Below are 21176 nucleotides of genomic sequence, written 5' to 3'. Positions count from 1 at the left end.
ACAGGCATGATTCCAATCTGCATGAAGAGAAAGGTCAGGTCTAGGGCTGCAATCAGGTAGGCAACAAGGATCACTTGCCCCCTTTTAAGCTCTCCCGAGTGGCCACTCTCCCCCAGGATCTCGTTCCTCATTCCTGGGGATTCTTCCTCACCTTCAGAGATGGCTTTTGCATTCATAGTGCACATAGAATGACTTGTTGCAGGACAGGCTGAAAAATGACACGAAGGCACTTTCTACCTGAGAACATGAAACACAGATAAGGTGCAGAAGCTGTGTGTACGGTTCAAAGCTTAGTGTGAAATGTGCTGAGTCAGCACGCCAAAGATTTATCGTTTCCTTTTTTTGTTTCTCTTCCTTTTGCTTACTGGTCAGGCAGAATCAAAGGTAACCATGCACCAAACCAAAAATTTTGTTCTTTAGCCTTGCCCCTGGTGGGCTCATTGCTTCAAGTGCCATCACAATGAAGATGAGCTTGTGTGCCCCAGCAAAGTGAAAGTGAACATTGCCCCAAACAAGACCACATGACAAACTCTTCAACTCTTTTAACTGTTTCACTGCTTCACTTCTATTCCCTCTGGTGGCTTGGAAGAAATAACTGTTTTAGTTCTTCATGAAAGGCATCTTGATATTAATTTTGGAGGTTGCAAGTGAAGCTTACAGCAGAACAGCTATTTCCAAGTCCTCATGTTTCTTGCAGTAGATTTATACAGACCCTGGAACACAGACAGGTCATGCATGTAGTTAGAGCCACTCTCTTCAACGCCTCTAGCTGAGCCATTTCCCCTCCTTTATCAGGTGCTGCAAATTTACAAAAAATCTGAGCTAGCAAATGTGCCTTCACTCAGACAACAGATTACCAGCCACGGTCAAAAACATAAAAAAATAAAGTATTAAATCCACAGAAATTATGAGGTTGACTGCAAACTGGCAAATTAAATAAATAAGACTCCTTTGTCCTTTGAAGGTTTTGTTGTTTGCTTGCTTGTTTACTTGGGGTTTTATTTGTTTGTCTGCTTGTTTGTTTCCTTGGGGATTTATTTGTCTGTTTTCTTATTTGTTGAAGCCTGGAAGTCTGGTTGTGAATTATCTTTATTTTAAAGATAAAAAGAAAGTAGGGATACCAATGCTCTCACTTTGTAGAATTACAGGACTTTTGGAAGGAAGGGAACTGGAGATGTCATCCACTCTGCTGTTTGAACACATCAGTTCAACTGTGGTTTTTCTAGGCAAGCCTTGAAAACCTCAAAGAAAAGAGATTTGCTCCCTCCTAATGTCCAATCTGGATTTCTTGAGCTGTGGCTTGCACCTGTTGTTCTTCCTGGTATCTGCTGCCACTACCAGGAGAAGTCTGGATGCATCATCTCTGGAACTGTCCTTCAACTAGTAGCAGGAGACTGTTAGATTACCCCAGCCTCCTCTTTGCCAGACTGAACAAGCCAAACTTCATCCCCCTCTTTCAATATTAGGTACTCTAGACACCTGAACTTCTTGGTAGCTCTGCCATGGGCCCAATCCTGTTTGTCTACACATTTCTTGAACTGGGAGGCTCAACACTGGGTCAGCCTCAGCAGCACTGAGCAAAGGGGTATGACATCTTCCATGAATGTCCTGGTTATGCTCCTCCTGAAATGTCCCATTACATGATTTGCCTTATTCCTAATGATACTGCACCCTTGGCTCACACAGCATCACTGTCACCCATGGTCCTCATACTATGGGTGCTACACCTCCAGTTGGGCCCCAGCATTGGTGCAGGTGGATATTCTGCCCCTGGCTTGGGGCAAACTGTCACCACATTCATCCTGTTGAAAACCTTGAGGTTTTGGTTGATCCAGCTCTCATGTTTCATGAAGACCTTGCAGCCTGAGTCTCCATCACTGACCATGTCAGTTAGTCCCTCTAACATAGTAACACCTCTGTTGAGAAGCAGAAGCTTGACTCACCATGAAGGCTGACACAGACACATTAACACAAAGACATGTACAGGTGTTTGCTGGCTCAGATCTGGAATTGTTGACAGGGCTGTAGGTTTCCAACCATGTCTAGGAAGAATGAACTGTAAGATCTTTGGTCACACCTTTTTATTCAACACTGAGATCTGGGATTTGCTGAGGGCTGCCAGGATCTACTTCCTGGTAAAGAAAGAGGAAGACCAAAGGTTAAATCTTTCGCCAGGTGTGGGTACTGCACAGAAACAACCTCTTACAAACTCAGAGTATGAGTGAAAAAGCACCTTTAAAGAATTACTTTCCTACAGCAATACCAGCACTCAAACAGATCCAACTCACGAGACCCCAGAATGTGTAGCTGTTACTGAAGAAGGATGATTACCCAGCATGTATTCCAGTTTAGCAAAGCATCAGTGCTCAACATTTGGTTCATCTCAGAGTGAAACAATGAGTTTGCCTGCACTTTGAATGTTCTTCAGCACAGTACCAACATCATCGCTCCCTGGTTTGCACTGGATAGGCACAATGTACAAATTACCAACATTGAATAGAAGAGTAAAATTAATGACAGAACTCTGTTTATGGAGGTTTTGGGACAACTGAAAAGGAAACTCATGCAAATGCAATGTAAAACTTCGCTTACAGGAAACCTTGCTGACTTGGACTTTAAAAGTCTCAGTATTTTGACTGGTGAATCTCTCTCAGCAGCAAGTGAAAACAGATCCCAGCAAGGCAACTGAGGGGAGCAATGACTTGCAGATGCAGCCATTCTGCACCAGATATGAGCTTCATCCTGCCAAGGCATGCAGCACAGACAGTTAACCAGCCACATGCTCTTACTCGGATTTAGCTTCTTCAAGGGAAGTAGAATAAAAATAATCCAGAGTTTCATTTCCAGTCTCTGAGGCAAAAGACTAGTTCTAAAAAGTAGGAAACAATTAAGTGCCTTCTGTGGAGGTGTCCATGGAGAAAAAGCTATGATCATCAGGCTTGCTTCCTGTATATCCCTGGATGCCTCTTGATGGCTCAGTACCCAAGCCTGTTCCTTAGCATCCCAGGTCAGGCTGCAAGTAAGAAAGTACCCTGGGGTCAAACTCAGTGATCCTCTTCTTGCAATAGTCTCTCTGAGCAGGATCATTTATCTCCCCATCCCTGCACTTTAGCACAGAGAGGACAAAGGCAAGACAGCAGAAGTCTTAAGCCATCTTTACAAGCCATGATCCAAGTCATGCCCATGCTGCCCTGGGCCCAAGGATGCAGAGATGAGCTGTATTTTCCAAACTTGGCCAAGATGCTGGCAGCTTCAGATCATCTCAGTATCATCTCACAAGGTCTTCTGCACAGGAACTTGGACTTTCCTGACTTTCAGCACCTGATTTTTAAAATCTTGCCCCGTGAATCAGTCAGTCTAAGGGCTAAATTTGGCAGCAGGACCACTGATGGAAATACAGCCAGTGTGACTGACATAAGGCAAATCCTCCTCCTCTCCTGAGTGAGAAGTCTCATTGAAAATGTCTGCAGGAGCCTAAGTATGATGAACATTAGCTCTGTTCCCAGCTGCACTCCACTGAACATCATGCTTGCAACCATCCAGCTCAGGGCCACTTAATTTATACCTGTCGTGATAATGCACCTTTAATGACAGATAAGGCATAAGATATGGCATAAGCTGGCACTGCATTTTTGTCTAAAGGCTCCTTCTGGCTCAGTTATAGACTACACCATGGGTAGCACTTGGTCACTGATGAGCCATCTTTGAAAAATAAAATTAATCTTAAAACTGGGGAGGAACAAGTTGAGAAGAGGAAATGAATTTACTTGGGTAGGATAAATAAACTTTAAAGGGACAGATATTTCAGGGGGACTATGGTGAAAGCAAGTGAGGATATAAATGTCTTCTGATAAAACAGCAGATTAGTCCCTTAGCTATGCATTAAGCCTTGACACATATTCTCAACATTTTTGGAGCATTTATAGTTGCCTTCCCTAGTATATCTTTTCTGAGGCCTATTTATCTCTTGATCTCTGGAAAAAACCCAAACAAACATTGTGGGAAACCTGAGAACATCTTTAAAAAAATTCATAAAGGTTTACTGTTTATGTCACTTGGGCAGAAATCTTTTCTTAAATTACTGGAAATGGGAAGCAAAGCCAGCACATGCATGGGAAGGGGGAAATCCACCCACATCAACATGAGAAGTTGTACATTTTGGTTAAAAAAGAATAAACTGTGGGGAAATGAATCTCAAATCCTTCTCTGAACTTGTATTTTTTCAAAGAGGAAGTTTGGTATGATCTGGAGGAACATGAGGTACCCTGGGTGAGATTCTGCTGTCTGCAGAGGGTCAAAACAAGCTTTACAGCCTCAAAAGAGCCTTGAAGAGGGATGAAAGTGCAGATGTGCTGCCCAGCAATGAAGGCCACCTCTCAGGCCTCAAACCCTCTATGAATACGAGCTAATAGGTCTCCTCAGCTAAGCTAAAAATCAGTGTCATGACCAAAATCTTGCTCCAGCACAGACCAGTCACAAATCCTTGCCCTTGTGGCTATTCATCCATACCCACAGCAAGTGTGAGAGCTGGCTGGGAATGCCAGGGAAGGAATTGCTGCCTCTTGCATTCAGCAAAACTTTCATTTCTCCTTGCAAAGAAAAACTGCATTTCTATGGGCTGTGTGCTGGGGATGCCAAGACAGACATGAGGTGTGAGATGAATAATTATGAGCATACTTCTTCTCCCTGCCCAAGAAGCAGCAAAGATAACCCTTCCTCTCTTTGAAAGTGCATCATGAGGCCCCTACATGAAAAACAGCAAGGCATGCAGATGTTCAGACAAGGAGGGACATAAAAACCCTTTATGGAGACACAGTCCTCAGGGAGCTATTGTCCTAGAGATGTTTCTTAAACTCTGTAATATGAGACAGGAAATGGAAGAAATATCTCGAAGTGATTCCTCAGTAGTGGGAATGCTGAATTGCTGTAATGAGGTAAACTGCTCAACACCAGCTATGGTCAGTGGAAGCCATCAAACTGCAGGATCTGGCCCGATCCCTCTTTTTCCCCAACCCTAAGACTAAGGGAACAGACCTCATTTGTGTTCTGGTGAAAGATTTATACAGTTAAGTAAATAAGAGCATAAATGACCTGGTATTGCCAAAGTTATATTCCATGTTTGTTGACTGATTTATTCTTTTGTCTAATTGTATTCATGAAAAAAGCAGCTCACTAATGAATGGAAAAAGACTCCACATGGCCAGCAAAAAAAAAAAAAGAAAAAGGCGCCATGTTTAGTTTACAGAATAGCACAGTCTTCAGGGATTTTCATAAAAACTGCAGAGAGTCCAAATTGACAATGAAACCATATTCCTGATGGCTGCTAAACTCTTTTGGCTTTTTCTATGTGTGTATTAAATTGCAAAAAGCAATTATTTATAATTTGTTTTTATAAAAATGCTGGTGCGCTTATGCTGCTTGGCAAATTATTTTCTGAAATGGAAAAGACTATTGTTCATTCTCTTGGTAAAGTCTTTGTTACTTAGCATATTAAACTACAAATCACATTTTATCTGAAAGGTCCCTTCCAACCCAAACCACTCTATGATTCTATGAAATATGGCTGGTTATTATTAACTTTTTACTGGTAAAACCCCAAAGCTCCAACTAATATCAAGGCCCCATTTGGTGTCCTGTAAACACAAATAGAAGTTGAGACTCAGATGAGGGAAAAGAATTAAATCCTCCTCATCTTGCTGATGGAACCCTAACAGACAGAGTGGTTTAATGGCTTCCCTGAAAACACAGGGGAAGTCTGTGGAAAAGGCTGGAGTCACATTCAATCATCCTTTGAATGCCAGTTCTGGTTTTTAACCACAGGACAGTTTCTTCCCTCTAATATTCTGGAAAAAATAAAATAAAAGAGAACATTTCTGAATGCTGGAATGTGACAACAAAACATGCAGATGGGGCAGACTGTGTCAATTGTAAAAGAGTTTTGGAAAAATCCCATGGTTTGAATTCAGGAGAGTTACACTAACGTGACCAAATAGGAAGAAAAAGCTCATTTCTTTGTACCCATCCAGTCTTATTGGCTCCAGCAGGACCTCATCAGGGCAGGAGACTCACATGGCTGCTCACACCGAGTGGCACCTTGCTTAGGATGATCTTAGCCCAGCCAGAGGACTCACTCATCTCCCACATGCTGCCATGGCTGTGGCCCACCTCTGTCCAGAATCTCTCCTGAGCAAACAGAAACCCCTCAAGTTTCAGTGAGCTGCTGCCATGCAGTGGAGAAGGGCTGCTGGGCTGCCCAGAGGGGAGTCACTGACCTCCTTCAAGGGAAGACATCAAAAGACAGCAAACACCACCAGTCTCTAGTCTGCTCTGCTACAACATTGAAGAATCAACAAGCAAAAAATTACGCTTCTCTTAGTGAAAACCCAGGTCTGCTGTGTGACCTCTCTCCTGGGCAAGGGATGATCTCCCCCAGATTTGACACTCTTCTTCTTAGTGCTCAAGCCACCCTTGTTTTAAGCAAGCATTACCCATCCATCTCTGTAGGAAAAGGATCTCTGTGATTAAAAAACTGTTTATACCATCAGCTGCTGAGCAGGGTCCAGGCAAAACTCCACACACTAATAAGTGACAGTGACAGCCCAGAAGCAATGGATATTTCTGCTGCCTCTGTGGTTGTGTCTTCAGTTTCCTGGTATGTTGGCATGACCAACCTTCAGACAACTCACTTCTGGATAATGGATGAAGTCCTGGTCTCCAAGATATACACTGTGCATTAGAAATTCAGGGTTTATAGACAAAGAATATGCTAGAAGTGACAAATCTGGATATACACAAAAATAGAGCCTCATGCTTAGCCTGCAGTATGCAATATTTCATTCAGCTGGTATTATACAGCCACCTTCTGGAATTGCAGCAATGTCTGGAATGCAAAAGCTGTTTATCGTTTAAATAACATTTAGGCCATTACAATTTATGTGAGAATTGCAACTGATTGGAGCTGTATGGAACTTCTTGTTGTGGTTTGCTGTAGGAATGCTGCAGATTTCCTCTGCACACATTACATTCTGCACACAATGGGAGTTCCAGACATTTTCAACTAGTCTCAAGCCTTCTGCCTTTACCAAAACATTTTCCTGTGTCAGATTCAAACAATTGCCTGATTTATAAATCTCAAGCATTCAGGAGACCACCAGCAACACAATGTAACAAGAACCTCTCTGTCATTCAGCCTTACAACAAAGCTATACACAGCACAAACAAAACACGGATGTGTATCCAGTGTTTCTGCTAATGTATGTTTCTGTATAGAGCAATTAGAAAAAGGCTAAGCATGTGTCTGTGAAACCTTGCACATCCTGGATACAGCTTCCCCTCACAGAGGAAGGTCTGTGCTACATGCTCAGACAAATCCTTACCAGCTCAGCCCTCTCAGGCTTGATTCGTTCGGCTGGCTGGTTTCACCACACAGACTTGGGACCTGCATGGAACGAACATGGCATGTGGAGGGCAGGGGACAGCTGCCCCCATGCCCAGCAGGCTCCATCCACTCTAGAGGTGGGGGACAAGCCTATGTTGCAAGTATTTGCTGCCTATGGGTGGAAGAGGTGGGACAATGGTATCCAGAGTCATGCAAGGCTGGATTTATCAGCAGCTCAAAATTCATGGAATGTGCAAATATGGCTAGAATAACCCTTGATCTATGTGGGCTCTAAATACCTTACAAACCCTCATACAAGGCCATTACTTTTCTCCTTCTAAGCAAACACCTCATTTCAGATGAAGGCTTGAATGGGCCTGGCAAAGTCAGAGCAAAGCCTGGAATTCACACTATTGCAAGTTGGAGCAGAGCATGCACTCCTGCCTGTCATCCAAGTCACACAGGAAAAACAAAGTTTTTAAAGATCTAGAAGACACTAGCCCTAGTAGGTATGTGCTCTGACAGGTAAGCCTGCATCCCCTGCATTGGCAGTAAAGGCTGTAACCAGGTCTACTTTTAGATGATTGTAAGTCTTGATTTTAGTTAGAAATATAGGAGCAATGACGGTCTTAGTGCTGCTGGTTTTTTGTTCAAAGCATCAGAAGGCTTTGGAGACCCTTCACTGTTTCCTCCTGGCTTTCCCATCCAACCTTTGCTTGAATTCACCTGAGATAAAAAGAAATCAAACCTCCTTTGCTGGAAGTGGAAATTCCTCTTGGACTCCTTAGCACTGAGGTTGCAGTAGGGACCCACTAATGTCACTGGAGTGGGATATGAGGAATCTTCCTAGTGGTTTGGGGAAAATTTTCAAGGCAATTCAGCAAAACCTATACTGAACACTGAATACAACTCTAGCATGGACATACAGATAAAAGTGGAAAAACTTAAAAGCCGTATCTCTACTTTCAATCTACTCTGTTATATAAGTAAGTCAAGTCCCACTTCAAATATACCTCAGACTTTGCTGCTAAGAGGCCAGAACCTACCTGATACCATTTGCTTCTCTTCTTACCAGTTCCACACCTACTGCAATGGCTTTTTTTTGGAGCAAATGATGAGGATGCATTTCTAACATGTTGCAGATATGTCTGACACGCACAGAAGAACCCCAAACCTGTTCATTTGTGTCTCTAAAGTGTTCCCTTGAAAATTCATTACTTACAATAATTCTTCAGAATTATTTTGGAACAACACCAGGAGCTACGGATTAAATTTGGGTCTCTTGTTAAAGAATCAGAGCGAACTTTCCACACCATGAGCATCCAGTCCTGGCATAAGGACATGAGTGGCACACAGGTATTTTCCCAAGAGAAAATCCTTAATAGCTATTTATTTTAAAAAAATATTTCAAAATAATTTTTAAAGCCTGTCTCCAAGTTGATCACAGGCCCACAACCCCAAAAATCAAGCAAGTCCTACACATTTTTAGATTAGCTCTGTAAAACTGCCCCAGGGAGCGTGTCAGGAAGAAATTCGCCAGCTTTCCACACTGGCTGGGTCCTGGAGGCTACTGTTAAAACTGACACCAATCTACTCAGCAGCCCTACTTGGACTTCCTCCTCACTGCATTAAAAACAAACAAACAAACATACATTCAATCAAATAATTCACCAAATTCAGCCATCTCTGCGCAGGTGAAGCAACAACCACCACGAATCCCGCTGGATGTGAGCTCAGAAGCTGCAGGACTGCATCGGGGCCTAGGACCTTATCAGGAACACCAGGGAAGGTCAGAGGAAAATCCTGCGTAATGGCTGGGGTGCATGAAAAGACTCAAGATAAAATTTGCAGCCTAGTAGTTAAAAATAAACAAACAAATAAATAAACATAAAAAGCACCATACTCCCACCTGCAAAGTGAGTGCAATTGATCGACAAAGCAATATCTCCATAAACATAGCACTTCCAGATGTATTTCTTTCCTTCCAGAGCAAACTCACAACCACTTGGCCACTGTCAGCTTAAATGATTTCACCTGGTTTATATTTTCTCTTTGAGTACCAATGATGACCAGCTGACTCATTTTCACTTGTGCAAGATCTAGATTACTTGGCTAGACTGAAACCCTGACCCCAATTCACCAGGAATTTTGCCTTTGATTTTCCTGTCCTCACTCCAAAATTCATCCTAAGTAAAACTGAGGGTTAGGCACCTGGATCTCCCTGCCCTGCAAACTTGTTTTAGCCATAGCTCCTGTAAGAAGTTTTGGAGAAGCTGGAAACAGTAATTTTTTAGACTACAGAAAAATCTGATGTTTTTTCAACCTGATCATAGCACAGGAAAAACATCACTTTCTCCTGATCTCCACCATCTACCAAAGGATGTTACAATCGCATGTATTCAGCAACATTTCTTATCACAGCTCAGCGTAACAGCTCCTTTCAGCCTCTGCCCAAAACTTCAGAACTGGCTGATTAAGAAAAAGTTGTATCAGTGGATATAATGCAAATCACCTCCTCTGCCCTGTTAGGTTATAGGGCACTTCATTTTTTTTTGTATCTATGGGATGCTGAAGGCTAGTGGGATTTGTGCTGACTGCTGTTGTGGATGGCACAGACAAATTCTTAAATGCTGCACCATATATAACACAAGCTGAGCCCTAGCAATGAGTCACAGCACTAACTGATTTGCATTATATAAACGTTATATTCACAGTGTGCGGCTGGATCCAGATACAATTAACTTCTCACTCCATAGGAATACATACCACATTGTGGGCAGGGCAGTCTTATTATAGTTAAACTGCTGTACAATGAGTGATGAACTCCTCCAACAGAGATCATTGAACCACTCCCTTTTCAGATTCACCACTGGGTGATGTTTGGTCCACATTCAAAGCTTGCAGCAAAATTAATGCTACAATTCTAGCAGGGAGATTATAAAGTGATTACTTTTCAAGATTAAGAGCAAATAAAATTTTAGTGCTGTGTCTTCAGAAAGTTACTACACTAAATGCAAATTTAAAGCTGTAGGCAAGAAGATAAAATAATTAAAGAATACAAACAAGAAGCTGGGGGGTGGAGAGGGGGGAAAAATTATCTCATCATGCTGCGTCATTGCATGATATCTCAACACCCCATCAAAGGGAATGCAGGGAGCAAGCCTGAGGGAGAGGCAAATAAGAAGAGGGAATCCGGCCTGGGGAGAAAAGGAAGGAACTGCCAGAGCCCACAGCACTGTATTACTTTGCCACCCGCTTACAGGGAGGGAACTAGCCCCAGAAAAAAAGGTAAAGGAGACCAAACTCCTAGGGTTCCCTGAGATGTGCCAGCCCTGGCATGAAGCCAGACTTGTGTCTCATGGTCCATATCCTCTACAACTGCATGTGCTTCTCTTGGTTTGAGCTGCCATTGAGCTAAACCACTATCTGTCATATTTGAGAAATTGTGGTAGTCCAGTGATGTTCCCAATGACTGGAAAAGGGGAAACAAAATAACCACTTTTAAACAGGAGAAAAAGGAAACCCCATAGAACTACATACTGGTCAGTCTCACCTCTGTGCCCAGCAAGATCATGGAGCCAATCCTCCCAGAAACTACACTAAGGCACACGGAAAATAAGGAAATTATTAGTGATAGCCAACCAGGAAAAACTGAGCCTGACAAATTTGGTGGCCACCTACAACAGGATTACAGTGTTGATGGATGAGGGAAGAGCAACTGACTCATCTGTCTGGACTTGTGCAAAGTATTTGATACTGTCCTGCATGACATCCTTGTCTCTAAACTGGGTGGACCACCTGGTGGATAAGGAATTTGTTGGATCTTTCCATTCAAAAAATTGTCCACATGGAGATCAGTGATAAGTGGTGTCCCTCAGGCCATTGTGGCCATTATTGTTTAACATCTTTGTCAGCAATGTGGACAGTGGGCTCTAGTGCACAAAAATTCAGACTGGGCAGTTAAGAGCAGCCCTGAGGAGAAGGACTTGGGGGAGTTGATAGATGAGAAACTCAACATGATCTGACAGTGTGTGCTTGCAGTCCAGAAAGGCAACATTATCCTGGGCTTGGCCAAAAGCAGCATGGCCAGCAGATCAAGGGAGGTGATTCTGCCCCCCTTCTCCGCTTTCATGAGACCCCACCTGGAGTTCTGCATTCAGCTCTGGGACCACCACCATAGGAAGGATGTGGACCTGATGGAACAAGTCCAGAGAAGGACCAGAAAGATAAGATAATCAGAGGGCTAGAGCATCTCTCATACGAAAACAAGCTGAGACAGCTGGGGCTGTTCCACATAGAGAAGAGAAGGCTTCAGGGTGACCTTAGAGCAACCTTCTAGTACCTAAAAGGGACCTATAGGAAAGATGGGGTAGGATTCTTTATAAGGGAATGTAGTGACAGAATGAGGGATAACTGTTTTAAACCAAAAGATTTAGAATAGATATTAGGAAGAAAATTTTTACTGTGAGGGTGTTGACACACTGGCCCAGGTGGTCCAGAGAAGCTGTGGATATCCCATCCCTAGAAATGTTCAAAACCAGGTTGGATGGGGTTCTGAGCAATCTGGTCTAGTGGGAGGTGTTCCTGTCCATGGCAAGGGGCTTGGAATGAAATTATCTTCAAGGTTCCTTACAACACAAGCCATTCTATGATTCTATGATAGCCATGTTACACCTTAACCTTAATTTTTCACAGAATAAAGTGAATGTATTAATCTTTCCATAAATATTGCCAAAGAATCATGGGGACTTGGAGCAACTTGAGAAATCTCTAGGATGGCAATAAAAGCTACAATGTATTTCATTACTCTAGAAGCGCTCTGCCACACCATAGAGATTTAAAATCTGCACGTTTCCATAACCTGCTCTCCCTTGAGCTGCACAGGGCTGTCTGCAGGTTAGGGGCCTTGAGAGAGCAGTGTTCCCGACAAACTATACGCAGAGCCCACTCATCCAGCTGCGGTAAGTGGGGAGCGTGTTACCATGTACAGCCCAGCCTAGAGCTCCTGTTAAGCGCTGAACAGCGTCTGAAGTCCCCGAGTTGCATGCAGACATCCCCAGGTCACACGCACGGCGTCGGATAACGGGAGAAAACGCCGACAAAGTCACGGGGGGTCTGAGGTGCGGAAAGACAACGGGCTGCAAGTGCGGAAAGAAAGGGGAATCGCGGTGGAACCGAACCCGATCTGCCGCGGGGCGGCGGCGGGGCGAGGCGAGCGCCCGACTCTCCGGGCCGGCGGACATTAGAGGGCACCATTGCCCCGCGCATCGGGACACCGTGCGCAGCTCCGGGACCGCGGCCTGGGCTCGCCGTGACTCGCCGGGGCGGTGCAGCCCGGCGGGGTGGGCAGAGCTGGCAGAGGGCGGGGGTGCACGGCTGGCCCCTGCTCCCCGGCCTGACCCCCGGCAGCTGGGCCGAGTGACGGGGAGACGACGGGCAGAGACCTGCAGAACAGGAGAGTGGAGGTGGGGGACATGGCTGGAGCGCAAACACTTCTCTCTCGGGTCTGGTTTCCGTCAGCTCGGTGCCTGCGCCAGTTGCACGGACTGGGGCAATTAAAATTTGAATTCTTTTTCTCTCCCATCAAACTGTTTTTTAAGGTCTTTGTCGTCAGGATTATTTGGACACCCTCCACTTCTCGAGTGTGTGTTGCTTTCACAGTCACGTTTCAAGAATCTGATAGTGTTTGGGGGAGTTCCCTGTAGGCGTGTGCTAGGATCCAGCTGAAGACGGCCCTGATACACTTACCGCTGCTTTTGTGCTTGCCTTTGAACCAGGCACCTTCCCTCTGCAACAGTCTCGGCCATGAACAATCTCCTTCAGGACTCGTGCTAGACTGCCAGCATTAAAAAACGTGTTTACTTAAGAAACATGAAACAAAAAAATAAAACCTATGTAATGGCCCCTTCACCATCCCCTACAAAAAGTAGAAATAACCTACGAAAAGCTACTCCAAAAATAATATTACCATGGATCAAGATGAAAGGCGAGGGGAATGTCAAAACAAGTAAAATGCAAACCTCTTGTTTAATGCAAAGAGTGGCAATGAACAGGACCTGTGAGTGTAGAGCATGATGTTGACAGAAATGATATCAACAGAAAAGCAAGGAATATAAATAAATGGAGTATTTAACTGCTGCTCAAATATGACTACACAGCAAAAAAAGAGCCAATCCCATGGGTACATACTGTGAGCTCAAAATGCTATTTGGTACCTGCCATTCTCAGCCTGCTTTTCAAATTAACAGCACAGCATTTGTAAGGCTCACCACACTGCAGTTCACAGAGAGCATCCTGCAAACGAGTCAGGCTTCCAATCTATACGAAGGGCCAGATGGTGAATGGACTTCATCCAGTAAAACAACATGATGGAGAGAGCAAAAAAAGAGTGTGAAGAGAGAATGCGATGGCCCCTGGTGCACTGGCACGTCCATCAATAGATTAGGCTAAATTCACTGCTACCTTTGTGCTACCTTAATGATGCGCAGCAGCTGGACAGCAAAGCTGGCTATTCTTTTAACAATCAAGAACAGAAAGAATATAAAAAATATAATTAAACTAAATTAAATTAAATTAAGCATTTTTCTGAGATGTTAGCCTTTGCATAGTTTTGAGAACACAACAGAAAGCAATTCAAATTGAATTAAAGCTGCCAGAATCTTTTCAGGTTTCTGTTCAAATTACCTTTTCCCATTTTAATCCCTGAACTAGTGGGGTTTTGCCCAGCTATCAAATCTAATAATTTGACATTTTTGGAGCTTGTAAAGAAATGGAAAATTCAGAGTTTACACCAGCTTGAATAATTTTGAGGTGTCACTTTGGTGGTAGATCAGTGTGATCAGTCTGTCCTAACCTGAGCTTTATCTGTAATCAGTTTTTTAAGCAGGATTCCAAAGTACCAAGCAAAATTGACAATTGCTTATGATCACAAACATAGTAAAAGGGAAGTGTGAGAGTGAAAAAAGTATTGATGTTTATGGGTCTGTGCCTCTGCTAAAGCCGTTATGGGATATAACTTGTTCTGAAATGAAGCTATCACATGTGGATCACATTTGAAAAACCCAAGTTAAACACTGCTGAGTGTAGAAGATAGCAGTGTATTAAAGGAAATCAGAAGACAGCAAAGCACAAACCTGCAAGCCTCAGGGACCCAACAATAGGTCTGCTTGTCTGGCAACATGCTGAGGACAATTCTTGCAGGAGAAATTCACTCCAAGACTTCTCAAAAGACAGAGGAGTGCCTCTTCATGGCACCATGTCATGAAGACTATTTGCCTCTGTACACAAGCATCTCACTAAGCCCTCTCTTATGAATAAGTTAACCTGGAGCTGTGCAACAGCCAGCCCCATCAGAATGATAGTGGCAAGGCTCTCTTTTGTTACCCTTATAACTTGTTATCAAAGTTCCGTGGTTACTCCTTGCTCATTTTACAGTGCAAGGACCTCTCTTCCCCTATCTGCCAAGTCATCAGATTCAGCTCTGGCTCTGATGGTCAACCTGGACTCTTTCCAAACAGGAACAGTCAAATGCAATAAACAATTGCAGTCTCTTTGCAATGATGCACAAGCCATAAAGGAGTTTTCTTTCCTCCCCCTCAGCCTTTCGAAACAGAGCAGCCAGCCAGAATACACACTAGTTAAAGCCATTATTTTTTTCTGACAGAAGCAGATATGACTTGGATATTTTGAGAAAAAATGTTTCATTTATTATGGGGCATTGTTCTAACCATAGTGGTAATTGCTCAGTGTTCTGGAGCAGGAATTTCTAAAGAAGTGAATAGGCTTGGTGTTAGGAGCTCTTGGGTCAGATTTTGTAGCTCATGTTAGACAAACTACTGGTTTAGAGGATCATAACCTACCCCTCTGGCCTTAGAATTCACAGATTCACCAAATTAAAAACATCTCTTTGTGCATATAGTATTTCCTCCTCAAACACGAGGCAACTCCTGAATGTTCAAACCGTCTTTCGCTGCGTCCCTCAAGCACTGCTTAAATATTGGCTAACCTCCGAAAAGGGTTTGGAAGGACAACGATGTGGATTTTGCAGAGGGCACGCCCACATCTTGCAAATAGCAGAGGATCTTGCTCGCTCAGCTTTCATTGCAGGAGTATATAAAACCGAGCAGGCAGAACACAGGAAAAACAGCCGCTGGCCTCTGCTGGCATGATGATGTGCTCATAGTGATGAGGAACTAGGGGACCCTTTTCATGGCTTACTCCCTAAATTATATCCTTTGGACCAAGACAGATCCACATGGCCCTCTTCAAGGGCCATTTTGGGAAAGAAAGGACAGTGTGGTAATATTCACCTAAAATAGCCACAGTAGTAGGTTGTGGGCCAGCTCACTTGGGAAACCAAGAATGTCAGTTGAGAACATCACATCTGAACAGGTACCTTTAAAAAAAAAAGCCTTCACATTTCCTAAGTTGCTGTGTTACTACTGTTAGTGAAATGAAAGTGGTCTCTCTGTACTCCAAGTCAGCAAAGTCTTCCACCAGGTGTGACTCTATGCCTGCTCAAGAAACAGGGAGGGATATGCACACTGAAAACATTTGCTGCATCTTCTTCTCTCAGGCAGAAAGCTACAGACCTCTTCTGTTGAACAGCACACCTGTCCTCAGAAACATCAGAAAATTATTTTAGGAGACCAAAGGTGCTGCAGTATTTCATAGTTTATCAGCCTGAGCATGGATAGACCTTTCCTGTGCAATGAACCAGGCTCCAACATTGTGTTCTCTCTGCCAGCAGCAGCCAACCCTGGGTCCATGGGTCCAATACCATGGGCACTGCTGGTATCTGCTGACATGGCCGAACTTTGGGAACACCATGAAGGTGCAGTGCCTGAGAGCTAGTTGAAGTTGTCCCAGTTGCCCCAAGCTCCTCATCAGCATGGCAAGGTCAGGAGCAAGTATCCTCAGCAGTGCTGGAGGGCTGCTCTGTCACAGATGTGGGCTGAATGTGGAAACACCACAGAGGAAGATGACTTATTTTGGTGCAGCTGGGAAGGGCTTTCCACGGGTGCAGAGACTGCTATCCATTTTCTTGAAGCTGACACCTGCCTGCAGTCACCATTACCCTAAGGGACCTGAAGCTGCAACCCCTCCAGCCCTGCAGAAAGGCAGCACTGGGCACTCTTTGCAGAGCCAGCACATCCCAAGAATTCATATTAGTTTAATTCCATCTAGGGAATAAAACCATCCAAGCTGGTTTTGCTCAAAGGTTTGAATAGTCCAAAAACAAGAGTCATAGGAACATGGAGAACGAGGGTGTCCCCATAGGCACAGCATGATAAAAGATTCATCTTTTTTTCCCCTTGTTGTTTGCAGATGAAAAACTCACTGTGGCAAAGACCCTCTGAGGCATGCATCAACATTATGATGATGTTCTAGGGCCAATTTTAGCACGGTGTCAATTATGCTCCCCCTCCTTTTCCTTTTCTATTATTCCCCCATCCCAAAACAACAAAAGGCAATGATTGCAGTGACCTGCAGAAAATGTAAAGCACAAACCAGCTGATCTTTGGCAACACAATAGCAAGATTAGTTCATCTGCAGTGCACAAACACGTATAATGTGGGTTTTAAAGTTAGAAGAGGAAAATGCTGTGGGTTTCATGTATTTCTATTCACTAAGGCTGCGAGTTATTACTTCCATGCAGCTGAGAAGCCTTATTTTTAAAAATAGCCTTCAGCTTGTTTTGAAATCTGCAGGCATCTCGCTTTGTTTTGCAGCAGCGTAATAAAATCCCAAGCCGCAAACGATCCCGTTTTCCACCACACGTATCACCTCCCCCGCCCCGAACCCCCGCGGTCCACGGATGCTGAAAAAACTCCTAGGGACACCTCTCGAGGGGGGTGGGGGGAAGCAAACAAACAACAACATAATAAAAATAATAATTAAAACACTCCCACACGCACCCTACGCGCGGAAAAGCCAACAGGGAGAGAGGAAAAAAACAACCCCGAGAGTCGCCGGGTTGGAAACTGCAGCAGAGCCGCAGCCGCCAGCAGACAAAGGGAACGGGACCGGCAGCGGGCGGGGAGCGCGGCGGCCGCTCCCCGGGGCCGGGCCAGCGCCGGGGCCGTCCCCCCCTGTCCACAGCGGGGCCGGGCCGGGCCGGGCCAATGCGGCCGCCAGCGGAGCGGCGCTGCCGCCGCAGCCAATGGAGGGCGCGGGCAGGAGCGCTGCCGCCGGGGGACGGGGGGCGGCGGGGGGGCCCCCGCCAATCGCGGCGGGCCGGCGGCAGGGAAACACTATTATGCTAATGGTGTTTTGCTCGCACTCGCGGCGAGCGGGGTTTAAAAGGCAGCGGCCGGGGGCAGGGGCTCAAAGGCGGGAGGCAGGGCTGGTCTGAGCGGGAGCGGACGGGTCGAGACGGGAGGCGAGGAGAGGAGCGGCGGGGGGTCATCCGCACCTTCCCAGCCCACCGCGTCCTGCCTGGCGGCGATGTCCAACGTGCACCTCTCCGGCGCCGCCGCGCTGGAGCGCCTCTCTGCCCGGCGATCCCTGCCCGGGAACGGCCGAAGCCCCGTCTGCAGGAGCCTCTTCGGACCGGTGGACCATGAAGAGCTGGGCCGGGAGCTGCGGGAGCGCCTGCGGGAGATGGGGGAGGACGACCAGCGCCGCTGGGACTACAACTTCCAGACCGATACGCCACTGCCGGGACCCGGCCGCCTGCGCTGGGAGGAGGTGGAGGCCGGCGCCGTGCCCGCTTTCTACCGGGAAACTCTGCAGGTGGGACGGTGCCGCGTCCCTCTCCTCCAGGCGCCCCCTTCCCCGCCGCCACCCGCCGCCTCCGGCAAGGGGTCCGGGGCACGCCTGAGCCGGGAGAACCGCGCCGCGCCCCGCCGCCGCGAGTTGCGGCTCCGCCGGAGGGGCCCGACGGCCCGCATCACAGGTGCGTGGGGGTCCTGGGGGGGCGCGGGGGGCGGGGGGCGTCCCGCCGCAGTGGCTGACGGACCCCTCCTTCCTCTCCGTCCCCCATCCAGATTTCTTCGTGAGGAGAAAAAGGCCGGCGGAGCCCAAGGCGGTGGCGGAGCGCCCTGCGGGCTGCCCGCCGCCCCCCGCCGCCGTGCCGGCTGAGCAGACCCCCCGCAAGCGGCTCCGGTGAGCCAGGTGAGACGCGCCCAGGGTACACTTTCTACGGCGCTATTTTTTTTATTTCTCTTACCACGATTTTTTTCTTATTTTTTTCCTCCCCTCTTCCGTTCTTCCCCAGACTTTTGCACTACTGCACCCACGGGAGAAGCGCACCGCCCGCGGAGGCGCGGCGGCCCGGAGGCACGGGGGGGCCGGGGCGGGCGGCGCGGCGAGCTGGGACCCACCCCGCGCCCGCCCGGACCGGGAGCGGGAACCGAAGCGGGAACCGGAGCCGAAGCGATGCCGGAGCGCCTACCCGCCGGCCGCGCACGGAGCAGTGTTAACGTACAGCTGTGCAATGTATGACGTTCTGTATAGAAATGTATTATGCCTAATGTGAGTACACTGGCCAGAAGTGTAAAGCTTTAAAAGTCATTTATAAGAAATGTTTAATCTCTGCTGAGCTCTCAGTGCAAAACAAGGAAAAATGAAAAAAACCAAGTGTATATTTGTACAAAACTTTTTTAAAGAGTTATACTAACTTATATTTTCTATTTATGTCAGAAACGTGGATAACTTTGACATCCAATAGTCTTTTTTTTTCTTTTGGTTAAGCCAAATGGCACTATATTTGCTTTTGTTATTTACAAAATGTAAGTTTATTTTTATAGTGGAATATTTTTTTTGCATTCACAAGATGTAGCTACGAATCAGAATATTTTTTAGACTTTACTTGAAGACAAATCTGTTTCAATGGAGCCTGAGCCGGTTTGTACCACTGCCCTTGCAAATAATGCCACAACTTCAATAATAAATAAAAAGTCAGGAAACGCCTGCAAGGCTGTTGGTGTTTGCTGGGCGGGAAGTCCGGAGGGGGTGGCAGGGGAAGCCCCCATGGCTTGGGCAGCCGCCGCGGCTTGGACGGTGGAGCCAAGCCCGGCTCTTCCTGGGGGGAGTCCTCCCTCGCCCCGGGGCCCCAGACGCCCTCGGAGCACGACGGCCCCGGGGAAAGCGCTTCCACCTACGCCCACCGGCATAAAGCTGACCTGCGGGTTCGGAGGGGAAAGGAGGGCATTTTCCCTTAAAAACAACTGTCTGAGCACTGCTGGAGTTAAGTATGAGGGGAGTACACGCCCTTCGTGACACCCTGCATTCGGCCTTTCACCACATTTGGTGGTTAGTTTTAGCCGTTTCCCCTTTCTTGCCAAAGCTGTATCTGCCCCCCCTTTAGGACCCTGGCTATGTTGGGGCAACCCCCCCTAACGCAGTGCACCGGAGTTGGGCCGCTGCCTCTGTCGCTTGGGGACAGCCTCGGGGGCAGTAGTGCGTGCGGGCCACGCTCAGCACTTGCCTTGGCTGTGCAAACTTTCCCCACCCCGGACCCAGGCGCGGGCCCTCAGCCCCCCCCTCCCCCCAGCCCGTGGCTCGGAGCCGTGGCTACTGCAGGGAAACACTTCCTGGTACTGCTTGCCCAGCAATGATTTACAGGGCAAACACTCAACAGTTCTGGGAAAGGTAGCAGTTCCAGCTCGCCTTAAAAGAGGTGAAAAGCAAAACAACAAACACACAAAATAAACCCTTCCAACAGACAAAACAGCCAACATTTTGACATTTAACGCTTTGGTGACAGTGCTGTCACAACCGTGCCTCCACAGCATTTTGCAGTGTCACCTCATGCCCACAGAGCAGGTTAAAGTCACGGGATACACACAGCCCCATGGGATCAGGGCATAATAAACCCTGCTCTCGGTCTCAAACCCTGTGCTGCCCAGGGAGGAGGGACAGACCAAGGCTGGTCTTGACTGCAGGTGATGCAAAGATTGGGGTGCTGGAGAGTACAAACAGGAAGCAGGGATACGAGAGGACGATCAGGATCCTAGAAGCATGGGGACTGACTAGTCAGATTTATCACTTTCAGACCCCACTCCACACCCTTGCACCTCCGTGAAGCGCTGCACCCCCATGCTGGACTCAGCAGGTGGGGGCGACCAAGAGGGCATCACTCCCTGGCTTTATGAGCGCTTTCACGGAGGGGGAGGGAGCTGAAAGAATGAGGTTCAGAGTGAATAAGGCTCAGGGTTTATCCACATCGTCTTCCCCCGGCCCCCAGCACTCCTCGCTGCCCCCCGTCACGGCCGCCAAAGGCTCCTGGCTGTAAAAGTAACATTGATTACCTCCAGCTCCATGATCGCTTAATCAGAACGGGATTATTTTACACGCCCGCATCAGTGGCCGCTGACTCAATACGATTTTCCCCCCCTTTGAAAAGAAAAATAGCTTTTCCCTTTCCTTATAAAAGCCAACAATACCCGGAGTGAGGCAGCTGGATCCTCCAGGATTTATGGGCTTTTCTCTCGCTTTCATGAAAGCAGGTGCCTTTGGGACCTCCATTGTCCCAGCCCCCAACTAATAATAGGACTTTTTGCAATGAAAGATCCCTGCTCCGAGCTCCCAAATACCTCGGCCGGAGGAGCCACCGCCTGCCCCGAGGTGTGCCCAGTCTGGCTCAGGAGGAAAGCTCTCACCGCGGGGAGAGTTTAGGCACGGGGCTCTTCATTAAAGCAAATAGTTCCAGCTCATGAGCATTGCCCGAGAGGAGCCGGCGGGTTTCCAGCCCGCAACAGGGAGGGCCACATCACGCAGCCCCCTGGGCTCTGCTTTCCTTGAGGGCCCGGGGGGTGCAGGAAGGTGTGCGGCCGCCCCCGCGCCCTGCCCCACC

At 46.9% G+C, this 21176-nt stretch overlaps 2 protein-coding genes across 3 annotated transcripts in view; one reads left to right on the top strand and one right to left on the bottom strand.

Moving 5' to 3' along the window:
* SLC67A1 (solute carrier family 67 member 1) overlaps positions 1-18843 on the bottom strand; it is a 79984-nt gene extending 61141 nt beyond the window's left edge. Inside the window, exons 1-2 of one of the 2 annotated variants that reach the window (XM_071558813.1) lie at positions 18549-18843; positions 3-237 (exon numbers count right to left, since the gene is read on the bottom strand). In XM_071558813.1, the coding sequence (XP_071414914.1) occupies positions 3-185 (183 nt within the window). In that variant the 5' untranslated portion in view covers positions 186-237; positions 18549-18843. Of the gene's footprint in view, positions 1-2; positions 238-365; positions 501-18548 lie in introns of those variants that run through there. The other variant, XM_071558812.1, reaches the window with a different exon arrangement.
* On the top strand, positions 17377-19291 carry CDKN1C (cyclin dependent kinase inhibitor 1C). The gene is made up of 3 exons (XM_071558815.1): positions 17377-18275; positions 18367-18493; positions 18597-19291. Exons 1-2 carry the CDS (start codon positions 17825-17827, stop codon positions 18486-18488), a joined length of 573 nt encoding a protein of 190 aa, XP_071414916.1. The 5' UTR covers positions 17377-17824; the 3' UTR covers positions 18489-18493; positions 18597-19291.
* Positions 19292-21176: the final 1885 nt, after the last annotated feature.

This window comes from Pithys albifrons, chromosome 6 (genome assembly GCF_047495875.1).
Source record: "Pithys albifrons albifrons isolate INPA30051 chromosome 6, PitAlb_v1, whole genome shotgun sequence".
Classification (NCBI taxonomy): Eukaryota; Metazoa; Chordata; class Aves; order Passeriformes; family Thamnophilidae; genus Pithys; species Pithys albifrons.
Note: the sequence above shows the minus strand (reverse complement) of the source record. Positions and strands in the feature narration are given on the sequence as shown.